Source organism: Podarcis gaigeae, assembly GCF_964106915.1.
Source record: "Podarcis gaigeae genome assembly, chromosome: 8".
Lineage (NCBI taxonomy): Eukaryota > Metazoa > Chordata > Lepidosauria > Squamata > Lacertidae > Podarcis > Podarcis gaigeae.
This window is the reverse complement of record NC_139684.1, coordinates 86,506,792-86,525,932: the sequence shown is the minus strand read 5'-3', so window position 1 is coordinate 86,525,932 and position 19,141 is coordinate 86,506,792. Positions and strand designations below refer to the sequence as shown.

The 19,141-nt window shown below is 46.7% G+C and overlaps 1 protein-coding gene across 2 annotated transcripts; it reads left to right on the top strand.

The window, feature by feature from the left end:
• Positions 1 to 446: 446 nt before the first annotated feature.
• LOC310851505 (cytochrome P450 2F3-like) lies at positions 447 to 16,610 on the top strand (the record flags this gene model as incomplete). 2 transcript variants are annotated; one of them, XM_083754005.1, is made up of 9 exons in its annotated part: positions 447 to 626; positions 3,851 to 4,013; positions 5,938 to 6,087; positions 6,234 to 6,394; positions 8,467 to 8,643; positions 8,799 to 8,940; positions 12,019 to 12,206; positions 13,565 to 13,706; positions 15,447 to 16,610. In XM_083754005.1, the coding sequence occupies 9 exons, from the start codon at positions 447 to 449 to the stop codon at positions 15,632 to 15,634; spliced, it is 1,491 nt and encodes a 496-aa protein (XP_083610131.1). In that variant the 3' UTR covers positions 15,635 to 16,610. The 2 variants fall into 2 exon arrangements, with proteins under 2 accessions (XP_083610131.1, XP_083610132.1); XM_083754006.1 differs by lacking the exons at positions 447 to 626; positions 3,851 to 4,013 and adding an exon at positions 5,342 to 5,519.
• Positions 16,611 to 19,141: the final 2,531 nt, after the last annotated feature.

Here is a 19,141-nt window from a genome sequence, read left to right as displayed (position 1 = left end):
TCTCTGGGGGAAGCCATGGCCATTTAAAGTAGAATCATAGCACTTTAGAGGGATGGTGCGGACGTGAGCCTGGGAAGGCAGGTGGCGGATACCCCCCCCCCCGAAATTTATTGGATGCTTCTGCAACAATCATATGGTAAGACATAAACATGTATAGCATTAAAAAAGAAAAGCCCCAACCTTAACGAACCTCGATCTAATCTGTTTTCCCATGCCCTGCCCAATATTTGCAGTGAAAACACCCATTATGTGGCCCTTGATAAATTAGCAAATTAAGTTCCTGGTTGGAAATGGCAGGGTCCCCCCAGCTGGCTTGGAAATGGGTTGGAGGACCGGGAGTTACTGGATAACCAATGTGGAGAGCTGGGTGTTCCCCAGCCGCCCTTATAAGTCCTCTCGGCGCCTCCCCATAGCCCAGAGGGGGCATCTCTTGGCCAGGGTCCTCCATGGAGCCGCTCTCTGGGACTCTCTTCCTGCTCCTTTGTGTCTGTGGCGTCCTCCTCCTGGGCTTGGGATGGAAGGGCAAAGGCGGCAAAGGTCATCTGCCCCCTGGACCCACCCCACTCCCCATCCTGGGAAATTTTCTCCAACTGGACCTAAACAACATGCTCAAATCCCTGGAGAAGGTGAGTCTCCATTTGCCTTCCTGCTCTCCTCCTCTAGTGAAGCCCTGACAGTAGACCTAAACTCTCCCTCTGGGAAGACAGCCAAGCCTCCAAGTTTGGCCGGTGGGGATTGGAAGGGTGTAAGCAGGCCTGCAGTTGCATATAATAATAGTAATAATAATAATAAGTAACCAATGAAAGATTAAAGATTAAAATATTAAAGATTAATCTTCGACATTTCTCAAATGAAAATAGGGACGTCCCATTCCATAATGATAATTTTGCTATTTATACCCCACACTGGGTTACACCAGCAACTCTGGGCAGCTTCCAACATAGCATATTTTTTGCTCTATAAGACTCACCTTTTCCCTCCTAAAAAGTAAGGGGAAATGTGTGTGCGTCTTATGGAGCGAATGCAGGCTGCGCAGCTATCCCAGAAGCCAGAACAGCAAGGGGGATCACTGCTTTCACTGCGCAGCGATCCCTCTTGCTGTTCTGGATTCTGAGATTCAGCATCTTGTGGTCTGGTGCATCTTATAGAGTGAAAAATACGATATATAAAAACATAATAGAGCATTAAAAAGCCTTCCCTATAAAGGATTACCTTCAGACGGCTCGGGAGTTGGATGACTCCATACCCTCCAACATTTCTCCAACGAAAAGTGGGACATTCCAGGATCAAATCAGAAACTGGGACGGCTTCTCTAAATCAGGGATGTCCCTGAAAAATTGGAGGGTCTGCAGTTGGGGACTTATCTCTGTAGGAAAGTGAGGGCTGCTGGATCTGTCCAAAGGGGGTTCTCTAGCCCACCACAGGGGCCAGCCAAGTACCTCTGTGACGCCCACAGTCAGAGATGAAGGCAATAGCCCTCCTCACAACATTTCTCCAGAACCTGATAATTCAAGTGTGTACTTGAACTCACATTTGCACAGCCAGCACTCATGCATGTTCATATACACACTGCTGAGAGGTTTGGGATCTTTTGCTGGAGTTGTAACATGATCTATTCTTATGTGTATGTGTTACCCCTTAAGAACTTCTCACACCAAAGGAATATAGAAAGCTATTTTATTACACGAAATAGAAGTGTCACAATATGTATACCTGAAGGAGTGTCCCCACCCACATCGTCCAGCCCCGGACACTCAGGTCCTGCTCCGAGGGCCTTCTGGAGGTTCCCTCCCTGCCAGAAGTAAGGGTACAGGGAACCAGGCAGAGGGCCTTCTCGGTGGTGGTGCCCGCCACGTGGAAAGCCCTCCCAGCGGATGTCAAGGAAATAAACAACTACAGGACTTTTAGAAGAAGAAGAGTTTGGATTTGATATCCCGCCTTTCACTACCTTTAAGGAGTCTCAAAGCGGCTAACATTCTCCTTTCCCTTCCTCCCCCACAACAAACACTCTGTGGGGTGAGTGGGGCTGAGAGACTTCAGAGAAGTGTGACTGGCCCAAGGTCACCCAGCAGCTGCATGTGGAGGAGCGGGGAAGCGAACCCGGTTCCCCAGATTATGAGTCCACCGCTCTTAACCACTGCACCACACTGGCTCAGTAGGGGCAGGGGAGGAAAGTATACCTGTCTTTAAAGCAAAGCAGAAGTGTGCTGAGTCCTGGAGAGCGCTGGGTTAAGTGCTGTCCTGTTAGAGTCGGAGGAGCCGGGGTCTTGGCTAATGCCTCCTTGTAAGGAAGGGAGGGGCATTGAGATGAGTGATTCCCGTCCCCTGTCACACACACACACCCAGCTCCATCCCATGGCCATCTGAGTGAGAAAAGGACTGAAAACTGGCCTTATCTGCTTGCTTATCACTCTATCTGCGTTTTGCTTAACCAAAGGGAGATATAGCGAGCAGTTAACTGGACCTGGCTATATCTTGGCTGTGCCATCATTATCTTGAAGTCATGCATTCTGGAGTTTGAACGGATTTCTGGATTTGCATGTGTTGACCATTTCAAGGTGTGAAGTTTTTCCTGAGATGAGGCCGGTACAAGGTCCAGGAAGAAGAATCTCATGTCATATTTAAGTTACGTCAATCTTATACCCGTGCCATGATCTACAGAGATCAACCTCATTGTAAGTTCAGATTCACACACAGCTGTTCACAGTTAGACTGCCTCTCATACGTGCCAACTCCCTGGGGCCCACAAAATCCCCCGTGAAGGGGCCGAGCACCCACAAATTTCGATGCCAGGGCCATGCACCCCACAGTTTGGGGGCCAAGCTGCCACTCCTTCTGCCTCTCAACCTGGAGTTTCTCCATTAGTTGTTCCTGTCCCTGCCCCACTCACCATTGGGGGTTGAGGTATGGAGGCTCACCCTCAATTCCCAATCAGTCAGACTTTATTCCGTAGCAGGACAGAGTCCACAGAGATAGGGGGAGCATTTCATTACAGGCATGGCTGAACCTGGCCCTCCAGCTGTTTTGGGACTACAATTCCCATCATCCCTGACCACTGGTCCTGTTAGCTAGGGATGATGGGAGTTGTAGTCCCAAAACAGCTGGAAGGCCAAGTTCGGCCATGCCTGCATTAGGACAATAGGCAAATCTATGTCACCTTTGCCATTCCTCCTCTAACCAAGCACCTTCTGACGCTTCACATCTCTCATTAAATCACAGTCCATGAAATACAAATTACTCAACCCATGTTTCAGAACCCTCCTTGCACTTTTCACTTTAATAGTCTGTCTTGTGGTCACGGCACACTCTTGCACGGGTGACGTTGGCCTGACTAATGATGAGCCTAACAGTAATTCCACCTCGCACATTAATGGGAGAGGGTCAGATATGGGAGAGATGGGTCAGTAAAGCCTGCTGGATCAGGCCAGTGTCCCATCTAGTCCAGCATCCTCGTCTCGCAGCGGTCAGTCAGATGCCCTAATGGGAAACCTGCGAGCAAGCACAAGAGGCGTCTCTCCTCCTGTGGATTCCAGCGACTAGGATTTGGAAGTCTTGCTGTCTCCAGCTGTGAAGACAGAGCAGAGCCATCCTGGCCAGAAGCCAACGAGAGCCCTCTCCTCCCTGAAGTTGTCTTTCAAAGCCATCCAATTTGGTGGCCATCACTTCCTCCTGTGGAAGCAAGTTCCATAGTTTAACTCTTTGCCCCAAATATGTCCTCCATCTGCCCTGAATCTTCCATCTGCCCTCCCCTCCCCAGGCCTCACTTCCCTCCCCACTGGGCTCCCTTCCTGTCCAGTTATTCCCCTCACCTGTCCACACCTAGGCCAACCTGAGGCTCTTCTCCCGGCAGCTGAGCGAGGTCTACGGCTCGGTCTTCACCGTCTACCTGGGGCTGCGGCGAGTCGTGGTCTTGAGCAGCTACAAGGTGGTGAAGGAGGCCCTGGTGGACCAGGCAGAGGACTTCAACGCGAGAGGGCAGTTGCCGTCCTTCTCCAAGGATTTCAATGAGCACGGTGAGAGGTCCATCCCTGTGGGGACAGGGGGCTTGGGGCGCAGCTCAGCCCATCCTTCTGTCACTCATCTGACATGTTGGAGGGTAGAGTGCCAACCTGGTGCCCTCCATCTGGTTTGGACTACAATTCCAATCAGTGCCAGCTAGGGATAGGCCGATAGGACTCGAACCCATGGCTTCAAGTTACAAGAAAGGTGATTCTGACTAAACATTAGGAAGGACAAACTGATAGGAAGAGCTGTTAGTGGAACAGTCTCCCCCAGAGGTGGTGAACTCTCCTTCCTTGAAGAAGAAGAGTTTGGATTAGATATCCCACTTTTTCACTACCTTAAGGAGTCTCGAAGCAGCTCACAATCTCCTTTCTCTTCCTCCCCCACAAAAAACACTCTGTGAGGTGAGTGGGGCTGAGAGACGTCACAGAAGTGTGACTAGCCCAAGGTCACCCAGCAGCTACATGTGGAGGAGTGGGGAATCAAACCCGGTTCACCAGATTACGAGTCCACTGCTCTTAACCACTACACCACACTGGCTTTCAAACAGAGGTCGGATGTCCCAGATGCTTTACTTGAGATACTTACATTGCAGGGGATTGGACCAGGTGAGCCTTGGGCTCCGTTCCAACTCTACAATTCTATGGTCTGTCAATTTTGGTTTCCATCAGTTTCTCATCTTCCCCAGTCTTAATTTCAATTCCCCACATATCCACATTGGTTTGCAAATTATTCATCCACTTTTGAGTGCAAGATTCTCCTAACATTTATCATAAGATGTACAACATTGCAAAGCAATTCCCCCAAAAACAAAACGCATTTGAGCCTCCTTATTTCTGTGACTGCAAGTTACCGTAAGCTGTTTTTAACCTTGTGCTTTAATGTTGCAACCCCCAGCCCTACGCTGGGACCTTAGGGCAAAGGGTGGATAATGAATGTTTAGATATGGGCATCTCTCCGTCTCTAGAGACAATGGAGTGTGCCTCTGGGGTGAAGGCAAACCATTGTGTTGGCAGCACCAAAGTGACCTCTCCAGGGCGGAAGCCTGGGCAGTGTACATGGGAGTCCTGGGCTCCCCAGAGGACAAGACCCCTCTTGGTCCCACTGATGTGGTCCCAAGGAAAGCAGAGCAAGACGTTTGGCACCAGCTTGGCTGCAGGAGTGGCCAGAAGGAGGCGTACAAGGCACCATTGGATCATCTTAGGGATTTGTGTAGGGTTTAATCCTTTGCCTTGACTTCTCCTGAAGATATCCCACAAGGCAGCAGGGTTTTAGGACCAGAGTTTTCCTTCTCCTTGATGGGCTCCCTTCCCAGTGGATGAGTCCCACTTGCCCCTCTACAGCACATGCAGAAACTGCCTTCTTGACCATTGGACTCACCCTTGGTCCTATTTGCTCAGTCCGCTCAATTCTTATGCATGCTTTATTTTTGCGGCACTTGACTTGGCTGAAGAACTGCGTTGCAAGATTCAGAAACGCATGGATTCGCAGCTGTGTTCCAGTTCTTGGCACATCTCGTAAATTCAAACAGAACTGATTTTTTCTCCCCCTCGCCAGCCAACTGGGCCAGATGTTCCTGGGAGAGATGCAAGTTCTCATCCCCAAAACAGCTGGAGGGCACCAGGTTGGCAAAGGCTGGTTTTACCCACCCTGGTTTTTTCTTGAAAGCAATGTACTTGGCAACATTCGACTGGCACATAAACAATACCCTTCACAACCACTGTTTATCTCAGCAGTAGAAAGGTTAGGAGAAATTTATGCAGCAAACTGGAGGTCAGGAAATGGGAGGTTGTGGGAGATGTCTCTGGGAAACATAACACATGAATCGGCCAAGGTTTAAAAGGAGGAGTATCAAAGAGACAATCTGTCCCTGTCAAGGAAGAAGGGGGGGATATACACAAAAATATTGCAATAATCATAATATTGCTTGGCCAGGGGTGACCTTTTCCAACGGCGATCGGTGGAGGCAGCTTCGGAGGTTCAGCCTCACCACCTTGAGGAATTTTGGGATGGGGAAGAGGTCCATCGAGGAGCGGATCCAGGAGGAGGCTCAGTGCCTGGCAAAGGAGTTCCGTAAGTTTCAAGGTAGGCCTCTGGAGAAATTCATAATTAAAGGATTGGTCGCCTCTAGAAGACTCTTTGGTGCTTGGTCCACAAGTGTAGCCATTGTGTGCTCTTGCCAAAGACAGACCTTTCCTTCCCTCCTCCTGCCTTCCGTCTCTCCCCACTAGGGACGCCCTTTGACCCCACTGTCGTCATCAGCCGAGCCGTCTCCAACATCATCTGTTCCATCGTATTTGGGAACAGGTTCCTGTATGACGATGAGAAATTCATCACCCTGAGTGAGCTGATCACAGAACGGTTCCGTGTGGCCAGCCTGCCCCCATCTCAGGTGAGGGCGGACGGACTGCAACCCCCCCCCCAATATATCTACCTGTAATGGTTCTAGGGGGTTGCTCGTGCATAGGTTGGCGCCACACCTGGCTGAGTTACCTGGGTGAACCCTTTCTGTCCGGACAGCCACCCATCCGTGGCTGTCTCAGTCACTGGCAGAATCCGTCAGTGGGCGTTTCTTGAACTTCTTCCAGCAAAGAAGTTCTTTGACGCCCAGTCTCCTCCTACTCTCCCTGCGCGGAAGTCTTCTGCGCATGGAGGGTGTGGGCAGCGGAGGACCCGTGCTCTCCCCGCTGGTCTCCGTCAAAGAGTCCTGGAGCCTCCTCTCCGATTCCCCCATCTGCCCCCCTCCTCCACTGGTGCTACGCTGATTTCCTTCCCCAGTGGATGGGCTGCCTCTCTCCTTACTGGGACCCTCTCCGGCATCCCTCTGGAGCCTTCCCTCTGCCTCTGGCTACGATGGCAGTTCCCTGACACTACCCTTTACTTATTATCGTGGTGTTTTTTTTAAAGCAAAGAACTGAAAAGTTAAACAATAGTGTGTCACAGCATCAAAGGGCAAAAGAGCAAAGATGCAGCCCAGTTCCAAAGCATTAATGCGTATAAAGCTTATATTTGCAAATAAAGACTATTTAATAGACACAGTATTCCCCTTTGAATTACATCATCACCATCATTAATTTTTAATCCATCATTTTGAATTATAGCAATCTGAAAAATACATTGTTGTTGTTGTTTAGTCGTTTAGTCGTGTCTGACTCTTCGTGACCCCATGGACCAGAGCACGCCAGGCACTCCTGTCTTCCACTGCCTCCCGCAGTTGGGTCAAAAAACACATATATGGCAACAAACAAGCCATAAACAACAAAAGAAAACAAAAGCAATGGTTTGGCTTTTCTGTTAAGGTCACTTTAAGAATTTCAGCGTCTTTCCATAAGAGTTTGGAAGTTTGATTCAATTAACATATTTTATTCAAATGGGTCCCTCTATAGAGTCCAATGTTTCTGAGGTGGTTTTCCAGCACAATATTCCTGGTGTATCAAGGAAATAAACAGAGGCCAAGATCCATCATTATGGACGCTCAAAGTTCTCTCTAGTCTTAAATGAGACAGACATTTGCAAAGGCAGGCTGCACTGAGTGACCACGTGTCTCAATTCTTGTATAAGAATTAAAATCATGCCATCTATCTGTCTGCCTATCTAGTCCTTCAAGCTCTGCCCTAGATATTTTTGCTTATGGAATATCCCTTCCAGGAGAGCAATTTGCCAAAGCCCTGAATACCAGAAATCCAGATTATTAGGTCAGGGTTCATAAATCTGTGGCAGGAAGGAGCGATTTGTTGCCTAGGGGGCTCAATTTGCCCCCCACCTGACCGGCTTATGCTAAGCAACCACAGCAATGGGCTGAATCCGTCTCTCCAGTTTGTGTAGAGCAGTGTTTCCCAACCTTGGGCCTCCAGCTGTTTTTGAACTACAATTCCCATCATCCCTGACCACTGGTCTTGCAAGCTAGGGATGATGGGAGTTGTAGTCCAAAAAACAGCTGGAGGCCCAAGGTTGGGAAACACTGGTGTAGAGTGTTCTCACTCGTGGGCCTTGCAGGGCAGAAGGCAGCGCTGGAATTTCTGAAGCGAAGGGAGGCTTTTGGAAAGGAGAGCCCAAGGACCCATGAGCATGTGCAAAGAGTCTAGGGTCAATTTTCCAGGCAGCCATAAGCCTCAGTGTGGTGTAGTGGTTAAGAGCAGTGGACTCGTAATCTGGTGAACTGGGTTCGCGTCTCCGCTCCTCCACCTGCAGCTGCTGGGTGACCTTGGGCCAGTCACACTTCTCGGATGTCTCTCAGCCCCACTCACCTCACAGAGTGTTGTCAGGGAGGAAGGGAAAGGAGAATGTTAGCCGCTTTGAGACTCCTTCGGGTAGTGATAAAGCGAGATATCAAATCCAAACTCTTCTTCTTCTTCTCAGCACACGTGCCTTTTTGGGGGGAATCTGAGTTTGCAGGAGACACATACTAAGGTCAGCCAAATGTGGTAACGCCCTTCCATTGCTCCCCATCTTCTTCCCCCGCAGCTGTACAATATTTTCCCGGAGATCATGGAGAAGATCCCCGGATCCCACCACGCGGGCAGCAAATGTTCCCAGGGGATCATCCGCTTCATAGAGGAGAAGGTCAAGATGCAGCAGGCCTCACTGGATCCCTCCGACCCCCACAACTACATTGACTGCTTCTTAGTTAAGATGGATCAGGTAATGAACTTCCTCATCTCCATCATCTGCCCCCCCCTAAAACGTGCTGTCTGCAGGTTTCAGAGAATTGTGGAATTGGAAGGGACCCCAAGTGTCATCTAGTCTGATCCCCCCTTTCAGTGCAGGCATCATAACTGACCTCAGTCTCTTGGCAGGAAAAGAATAACCCGGCTTCTGAATTTTGCATGGAGAATTTGATCGCGTCCAGCTTCAACTTGTTCTTCGCTGGGACGGAGACGATCGGCACCACCCTGAGATATGGATTCCTCACCATGCTGAAGTACCCACAGATTCAAGGTGAGGGCAGAAGGAGGGAACCTATGAGAATCACCTGAGCTTCTACAGCTACAGACCAGGCTGTTCTGAGGGTGTGTCCATTGTCGCATGCTGACAGCTTCTGGGAGCCGCAGGTGAGAGAAGAGTGTTGGGTAGGGAACAGAGCTGGACAAAGTTGTTGGGAGTACCCACAGATTCAAGGTGAGGGCAGAAGGAGGAAACCTATGAGAATCACCTGAGCTTCTACAGCTACAGACCAGGCTGCTCCGAGGGTGTGTCCATTGTCGCATGCTGACAGCCTCTGGGAGCCGCAGGTGAGAGAAGAGTGTTGGGTAGGGAACAGAGCTGGACAAAGTACCCCAGCAGGAGTAGGACGTGTTGGGGAACCAAAGGTACTACCACTCCCCTATCACTCCATGCGCCCAAAAGGAGGAAAAGCCTAGGACATCTGGTATCTCCAAATGGTCTCCCATCCAAATGCTAACCAGGCCTGACCCTGCTTAGCTTCCAAGCTCAGACACGGTTGGGTGTGTTCAGGGTAGTATGACTTTGATTGGCTGGCTAAGCCAAGTGACGGTAGCCTTTGAGTCTCAAACCCTCGGTGAGTTAGCAGCTTCCCCTGCAAGCGAAGGCAGGCTCTGGCAGCTGGAGCGGACGAGATCCAAAGTGGGTTCAACGGTCCAATAGGCAGTTTCTGCATGTGCTTTAAAGGGAACCAAGGGACATTGAGGGGACGCGGGTGGCACTGTGGGTTAAACCACAGAGTATAGGACTCGCCGATCAGAAGGTCGGTGGTTCGTATCCCTGTGACAGGGTGAGCTCCTGTTGCTCGGTCCCTGCTCCTGCCAACCTAGCAGTTCGAAAGCATGTCAAAGTGCAAGTAGATAAATAGGTACTGCTCCGGTGGGAAGGTAAATGGCGTTTCCGTGCGCTGCTCTGGTTTGCCAGAAGCAGCTCAGTCATGCTGGCCACATGACCTGGAAGCTGTACGCCGGCTCCCTCAGCCAATAAAACGAGATGAGTGCCACAACCCCAGCGTCGGCCATGACTGGACATAATGGCCAGGGGTCCCTTTTGTGAGGAAAATCAGAACTTATAGGGTTAAACAGTTCAGTGTGACGTCTCACATTCTGAGGCGTGGTTATATTCACATACGGGAATCTTTCTTTGTGTGTGAGCTTCCTTTCGTTTTTGGCTGAGAGGCGAAAGGATGTCTGCTCTTTCGCCGGGCTGATTTATGATGTTTTTCTACTCATTAAAAGACTGTTGGAGATTAGCAAGAAGCCTGCATTCAGTCTGATTTATTATCCACACACAAGGCAACAGTTTCTGCCGCTGCAAAACTCTGCTAAGGACTTTGCTAAGAGAGCTAAGGGAGTTCAAGTTTTCTATCGGCACAGACGTCCATCGGTGCAGCAGAAATGTACTGGGCGCCATCTTTTCTAACACCCTTCACCTTTAAGGCGCATTTAAATGACTTCCGAAGGGTGAGAGAATGGAATGCTTGCTGAAGAATGACAGCTTTTGTTATTGGATAGTAGCTCACAGCCTACTTGAAGTTGGACATTCCTGCCCTACACAAATCAGGACTGAGGTCCCTAAGATGGTTGGATGGGACCTTGTACGCCACCTTCCTGCAACTCTTGCAGCCCAGCTGGTACCAAACATCGTGCTCTGCTTTCCTTTGGACCACATCAGGAAGGCCGAAAGGGGGGTCTTATCATCTGAGCAGCCCAGGACCTCCATACACACTGCCCAGGCTTACGCCCTGGGGAGGTCATTTTGGTGCTCCTAACACAGCCGTTTGACTTCACCCCTGGTGGCACACTCCATTGTCTCTCAAGACAGTCAGATGCCAAGAACAGATCAAGCTGATGATGGAAGGCAACAGCCCAAACTTACGTGCACTTTTCTCCATGGAGGGCTGTGTGGAGAACCTTGATTTTCTCCACCTTGATTTCCATGGAGAAAAAGGTGATCTATGAATGCAGTAAGATAAAGAAACAGGCAATTTCCACCCTCAAGGGAAGCCCCAAATAGAAGTGACTGTAGTAGTCAAGATGTGAGATTAACGGGACATGTAGTTCCGTCCTGGCGGGAGTAACATCATCTAGAAAAAGGTTACCGTATTTTTCGCTCTATAAGACGCAACAGACCACAAGACGCACCTAGTTTTTGGAGGAGGAAAACAAGAAAAAATATATATATTCTGAATCTCAGAAGCCAGAACAGCAAGAGGGATCGCTGCACAGTGAAAGCAGCAATCCCTCTTGCTGTTCTGGCTTCTCGGATAGCTGCACAGCCTGCATTCGCTCCATAAGACGCACACACATTTCCCCTTACTTTTTAGGAAGGAAAAAGTCAGTCTTATAGAGCATGCTCTGGTCCATGGGGTCACAGAATCATGGAATCATAGAATCATAGAGTTGGAAGAGACCACAAGGGCCACCGAGTCCAACCCCCTGCCAAGCAGGAAACACCATCAGAGCACTCCTGACATATGGTTGTCAAGCCTCTGCTTAAAGACCTCCAAAGAAGGAGACTCCACCACACTCCTTGGCAGCAAATTCCACTGTTGAACAGCTCTTACTGTCAGGAAGTTCTTCCTAATGTTTAGGTGGAATCTTCTTTCTTGTAGTTTGGATCCATTGCTCCGTGTCCGCTTCTCTGGAGCAGCAGAAAACAACCTTTCTCCCTCCTCTATGTGACATCCTTTTATATATTTGAACATGGCTATCATATCACCCCTTAACCTCCTCTTCTCCAGGCTAAACATGCCCAGCTCCCTTAGCCGTTCCTCATAAGACTCACAAAGAGCCGGACACGACTAAACGACTAAACAACAACATGGAGCAAAAAATACGGTATACACACAGTTCCCAGACGAGATGGATTTGTGCCCATGGCCCCTCCGTCTTGTCCTCCCTCCATCCCCAAAAATGTCCCAGTGAAAGGGTGTCAAGAGAGAAATTCACAGTGCTATCCTGATTGTGAACAGGTGCTCAGTCATAGAATGATGGAATTGTACAGTTGTCAGGGACCCAAAAGGTCATCTTGCTCAGCTCCCTGTGACACGGGAATTGCTCTCTTTTCCCCAAGAAAAACTCCACGAGGAAATCGACCGAGTGATTGGGAGGGACCGGATCCCAGCCAGTGAGGACAGGAACAAAATGCCCTATATGGAGGCTGTAGTGCACGAGATCCAGCGATTCAGCGATATCATACCCATGAATCTTCCCCGCATGGCCAGGAAAGATATCCACTTCAGGGGCTATGTCATCCCCAAGGTAAGATTCCCAGCAGGGGTGGAGGGATCAGGATCCAGCCTTTGGGCCCTCCATGCAACTGGTCTGAAACTCCTGGGTCAGGGCGGGGACAGGATTTGAGCTCAGTGCCTTCCATGTCACACATGGACTTGCCTTGGAAAGGCATTTATCCACAGGAGTCAGTTCTCCACCTGTGAAATGGGTATATTTCAAAGCTCCCAGGAAGCTGTCTTATCTGTCTGCCAGGCTGCTTGTCCATCTGGATCTTTTTAATACTACTAAATGATGTAAAGTGCAGGGAAGATTTTGAAACAAAATCAACACTGGGTTTCTCTAGAGTTGGAATGCTGCTGCTGACAAGCCAATAATCATAGAATTAAAGAGTTGGAAGGGACCCAAAGGGTCACCGTGTTCAACCACCTGCAATGAATTAGTGGAATGAGGTCTATGGGCGGCTAACTTTGAAGGTGACTAATCCAGAATGCGGCAGCTAGACTGGTGACTGAGAAAGGCTGCCAGGAGCATATAACACCAGGCCTAAAGGATCTTCGCTAGCTCCCAGTACGTTTCCGAGTACAATTCAGTGTTGGTGCTGACCTTTAAAGCCCTAAACGGCCTCGGTCCAGTATACCTGAAGGAGCGTCTCCACCCCCATTGTTCTGGCTGGACACTGAGGTCCAGCTCTGAGCGCCTTCTGGTGGTTCCCTCACTGAAAGAAGTGAGGTTACAGGGAACCAGGCAGAGGGCCTTCTCGATGGTGGCACCCACCCTGTGGAACACCCTACCATCAGATGTGAAGGAAATAAATAACTACAGTGGTACCTCGGGTTAAGAACTTAATTCGTTCTGGAGGTACGTCATTAACCTGAAACTGTTCATATATATATGTGTGTGTGTGTGTGTGTGTGTGTGTGTGTGTGTGTGTGTGTATTATTAATTTATTTAACATACGGTAATTATTACAAAATGTAAGCAAAATATTGCAAATACATACATACATATTTTAAATAAGGACACATTTATAAAAAAGAGAAGAAAGAAGAAGAAGAAGAAGAAGAAGAAGAAGAAGAAGAAGAAGAAGAAGAAGAAGAAGAAGAAGAAGAAGAAGAAGAAATAGAGAGAGAAAAGAAGATATTCTACAAATATCTCAATATGAGAATATTAATAAAATTTCATTGGTTGACCTGAAACTGTTCTTAACCTGAGGTACCACTTTAGCTAATGGGGCCGCCGCACCACCGGAGCACGATTTCTGTTCTCATCCTGAAGCAAAGTTCTTAACCCGAGGTACTATTTCTGGGTTAGCAGAGTCTGTAACCTGAAGCGTCTGTAAACTGAAGCGTCTGTAACTGAGGTACCACTGTATATGATTCTCCTAGGGGACCTACATCTATCCTTTGCTGAGCAGCGTTCACTATGACACAGAGGAGCACTCCAACCCTCAAGAGTTTGACCCAGGGAGATTCTTGGATAGCCAAGGCTGCTTCAAGAAGGTGGAGGCGTTCATGCCTTTCTCAGCAGGTACGTGGGGGGGGGGAGGGGGCTCCTTCCATTCCATTGGGAGGGGAGTCGGGTTGGTGGGTGGTCTCTCTCCTATGAGATTCATTTCCAGGCGGTCCTTCTCAGGAGGGTCAGAGAAAGGAACCTCTGTTCTGGTCCTACTTGTCTTGGCTTCTTGCAGGCATCTGGGGGCCACTGGGAGAACAGGATGCAGGGCTGGGGGGGGGGCTGATCCTGCAGGGCTCTCCTGCATTGTACCTGCCAAGGACAGCGTGGGAGAGGAGCTGGGTTGACCACTTAGCAACCTGTTGCTGCACACCCCATTGAAAGACTACATTACATTTTTTTAATTATTATTATTATTATTATTATAAATATTTTTATTAAGTTTTAAAGATAACAACAAACAAGAAAAGGAAAAACAAATACACAAAAATACAAAATTATAAAATACATACAATACATAAAAAAAGAAGAAGAATTTTTAAAAAAAAGAAAAAACACATTTAAAAAGAAGAAGAAAAAACAAAAAAACAAAAAAATCCCTCTTTTTACTTCTCATCTTTGATTCACTTATTTTCTTGACTTCCTCGCATCTCCCTTTTTTGTATCCCTGTTCAAAGTTAATTCAGCAAATTCATATCCAATTAATTTGTCTAACTATCCGTCCAATCTTGTTTTTAGCCTCGTTGCTAGAACCCCTTCAGTTCATTTCAATGCCGTTAGCATTCAAAATTTTTACAATATTTCTCTAAATAAATTTTAAATTTCTTCCAATCTTCTTCCACCAACTCTCCTCCCTGGTCTCGGATTCTGCCAGTCATTTCCGGAAAGACTATATTACAAACACCCCACCCAATGCAAGGGGCCACAGATAGAGGCCAAAGAGGAACATTTTTGCCCGGCACCTAAAGATTTATAATGAAGGCACCGTGTGAGCCTCCCTGTGTGAGCATCCCAGAAACGGGGAGCCACTGCAGAAAAGGTCCGTTCCCATGTTGCAACCCTCTGGACCTCTCATGGAGGAGGTACTGTTTCAACCGTGACTCTTCCAGAGCATCGTTTCACCTATCAGCCATTTAACACTTTCTTTTACTGCTTGTGCATCATAAGCTGTTGATCAACGTACCTATGAATAATTGTTCCCACTAAATTTTGCGTCCACCGAATTTCTTTTTTTTTTTAATTTAAAAAAATGCTTTATTGGTTTTAAAACTGTACAACAGAAATAATCCATAGATGTTAAAGACGGAATAAAAACATACCATGGTTCATTCCTTTCTTCTTCTTCTTCTTTTTATTGATTTTTTAAAAAATAAATTTTATTAGTATTTTCCAAACAACAACACCACGAAAGATATCAAAAAATAACAATACACAACACACAAAAATCAGCATTTGAAAACTAAAGAAAGCAACAACAACAACAACAACAACAACAAATCCATATCTTACAAGTTAACATTATAAACACTAAAACAACAATGACAAGACATTGACTTCCACCAATCCCACAGCACCTCCTTTATCTCTCATTGTGTCTTCCTGTTTTCCTGTTTTCTTTATCATCTCTATCCTAACATCTAGATATAAATCCTTCATTCCTTAATTAATACTTGTTTCTAAAGGAAATTCCTAAAGCACCCCAAGAATGAGGCAGAAGAACGGAAACCTCTTTCACGGGGGAATAAATTTGAGGGTGGGTTTTGTCAGAGGGCTCCTTCCACCTGCCCGACAGATTTTGCGTTTCTCTCTTGGCAGGGAAGCGTATCTGCATGGGCGAAGGGTTGGCCCGCATGGAGCTGTTCCTCTTCTTCACCACCATCCTGCAGGCCTTCACCCTCCAGTCCCCTGTGCCCCCCAGCCAGATCAGCCTCGCACCGGCGGCCGTGGGCCTTGGGAAGGTGCCCCCAAAATACCAGCTGTCAGCGTCCTGGCGCCAACGCTGATCTCTCCCTTCCTGTGTTGCGGAGCAAGAAGATCTGCGTTTCTCTCTCAGTACCTCTGCACTCCTGAGAGATTGGCCGTAAAGTAGACAAGTCCTCTCTTTGAAGGCCTGTCCGTGCAAGGAGGAGGAGGAAGAACCCAACTCACCTGGTGGACTTGAACTGATTTGCAAAAATGTGCTTCTTAGGCAATTGTGCATACGGAAAAGGCAATGTTAGGAGAAATTTGCAATAAATGGTTGATGAATTTTCAGAAAACTGATATGGAGGGCACCAGGTTGTGGAAGGCTGGATTGGGGATTTGATTTTCCTTTTAAAAAATTCATTTTATAATGTACATAAAACACAGGGGACAGTTATAACAGGAGATGGGAATGAAAAGATGAAAAACAAAATTTTAAGAGAGGCACATGGGTCAGCATAACAAAGTCCAAGCAAAAAAGACTGACTTTCAAGGCTAGTTCCAGATCTGCCGGGCTGGGGAGAAGGGTTATCTTGAGAAAGAGGCTTCCTTTGTATAACAACAACAACAACAACAACAACAACAACAACAACTTATTATTTGTACCCTGCCCATCTGGTTGGGTTTCCCCAGCCACTCTGGGCGGCTTCCAACAAAGATTAAAAATACATTAAAATGTCACAGATTAAAAACTTCCCTGAATGCAATAAAGGAATGCCAAGTCATATGCCTTGTCAAAACTCTCAAATGATTCACAGCTTTCTTCATTATCGCTACATTCCACAGTGAGCGTTGCCAAGCACCAAGTGTAAGATTTTGTAATGACTATTTGGTCATGAGTTTGACCAAACTGCGGGAGGCAGAGGAAGACAGGAGTGCCTGGCATGCTCTGGTCCAGGGGGTCACGAAGAATCGGACACGACTAAACGACTAAACAACAACATTTGATCCGCCAAGATCATACATGAGACCAATTCCTTTGGCAATGTATCTGCATTGGTACCATCAAAAATATTCATGTTTACAAAAAATACCCCTGGAAATGAGAACAAACCTGAACTGTAATATTACACAGCAAGAAATTGAAAGTGCCATTCAAAATCTTCAACTTGGCAAGTCCCCAGGCCCGGACGGCTTAACCTCCAAATATTATAAAGTTTTAAAGGACTATTTGATACAACCTTTGATGGAGGTTTGCAACCAGATAATGGAGGGAGGGAGGGCACCGGAAACGTGGAAAGAAGCTTTCATCACATTGGTACCTAAATCAGAGACTGAAAAGACCCAACTTAAGAACTACCGCCCCATCTCACTCCTAAATGTGGATTACAAACTTTTTGCAGATATTTTGGCAAATAGACTTAAAAAAGTACTAAATGAAGTGATTCATAAAGACCAGGCTGGCTTTCTCCCTGGTAGGCATTTGTTTGACAACACAAGAAACATTATTGACATTTTGGAACTTCTACAAACAAATCTGAATACTAGGGCGGTTTTGATCTTCGTCGATGCAGAGAAGGCCTTTGATAATATTTCTTGGATGTTTATGAAGAAAAATTTGGAAGGGATGGGAGTGGGGCGGGGGTTCGAAAATGGTATAGAAGCAATCTACACAGAACAAAAAGCTAAATTGATAGTAAACAATGTGGTGACAGAGGAGTTTAAAATTGAAAAAGGGACACGCCAGGGGTGCCCCCTATCCCCCCTATTGTTTATTTCGGTCCTGGAGGTGTTGCTAAATATGATTAGAAAGGACCGGTTGGTTCGGGGAATTGAGGTCGGAGTGAAACAATATAAATTGAAAGCATTTGCAGATGACTTGGTATTAACACTTCAGGAACCAGTCTCCAGCACTAAAAGAGTGCTGGAATTAATTTCTGATTTTGGTCGGGTGGCGGGGTTTAAGTTAAATAAGCAAAAAACCAAGGTTTTAGCAAAAAATTTGACAGTTACAGAAACAGATGAGTTCTCTAAAGAAACGGAGCTGAATGTGGTTAAAAAAGTAAAATACCTTGGGGTGTACTTGACCTCCAAAAATTTGAATTTGTTTAAAGATAATTATGAGAAATGCTGGTCAGAAATCAAAAGAGATTTGGACATATGGTCAAGACTGAAACTTTCCTTGTTAGGCCGAATAGCTGCTGTAAAGATGAATGTATTGCCGAAAATGTTATTTTTGTTTCAGGCCCTACAGATCGTGGACAAGGTGGAATGTTTTGGAAAGTGGCAGAAGGATATCTCTAAGTTTGTTTGGCAGGGCAAAAAGCCCCGAATAAAGTTTAAAATATTAACTGATGTGAAAGAAAGAGGGGGATTTGCCCTGCCAGACTTGAGGCTATATTATGAATCTGCAGCCTTCTGCTGGTTGAAAGATTGGATTTTATTGGAGAACACTGATGTCCTGGATCTGGAAGGGTTTGACAATGCGTTTGGGTGGCATGCATATTTGTGGTATGACAAGGTTAAAGTGCACAAATTGTTTAAAAACCATATTGTCAGAAGAGCAATTTGGAGGGTCTGGATAAAATACAAAGACTTATTGGAGAGTAAAACTCCGAGGTGGCTCTCACCGGTGGAGGCCAAGGCTCGTAAGAGACCCAACATGGAGGCCCATTGGCCTAAATATTGGGAAATAATTGAAAAAACTGGAGACAATTGGAGGTTGCTAAGTTTGGAGAAATTGAAAACTAAAGTACGAGATTGGTTGCACTATGCGCAAATTCAAGAGGTATTTAAAACAGATAAAAAAGTTGGATTCCAGGTGGAAAAATCGAAACTAGAGACTGAATTGTTAGAGCCAAAAAGTAAACTACTTTCGAGAATGTATAACTTGCTGCTTAAGTGGAATACACAGGATGAGACAGTCAAATCCGCTATGATAAAATGGGCTCAGGATGTGGGGCATAACATTATGTTTGCAGACTGGGAAAGGTTATGGAACACCGGTTTGAAATTTACGGCATGCACTGCCTTGAAGGAAAATATTATGAAAATGGTATACCGGTGGTACATGACCCCAGTCAAGTTAGCTAAGATATATCATCTGTCTGACAACAAATGTTGGAAATGTGGAGAGGCGGAAGGGACATTCCTTCATCTCTGGTGGACCTGCCCGAAAGTGAAGGCCTTCTGGGAAATGATCCATAATGAACTAAAAAAGGTACTGAGATTTACCTTACCTAAGAAACCAGAGGCCTTCCTTCTGGGCATGGTGGACCAGAGAGTGCTTAAGAAGGACAGAACCTTTTTCATGTATGCTACCACAGCAGCTAGGATCCTGATTGCAAAATATTGGAAGACACAAGATTTACCCACGCTGGAGGAATGGCAATCGCAGTTGATGGACTATATGGAATTGGCTGAAATGACTGGCAGAATTCGAGACGTGGGAGAAGAAACAATTGAGGAGGACTGGGAAAAGTTTAAGGACTATTTGAAAAAACACTATAAGCTGTATGAATGTTAAAAAAATGCACCTTTCAGGAAGCACTAGCTTCAGCAAATGTAAGTTAATGAAATGAAAATTAAGACACAAGAATTTAGAGGTA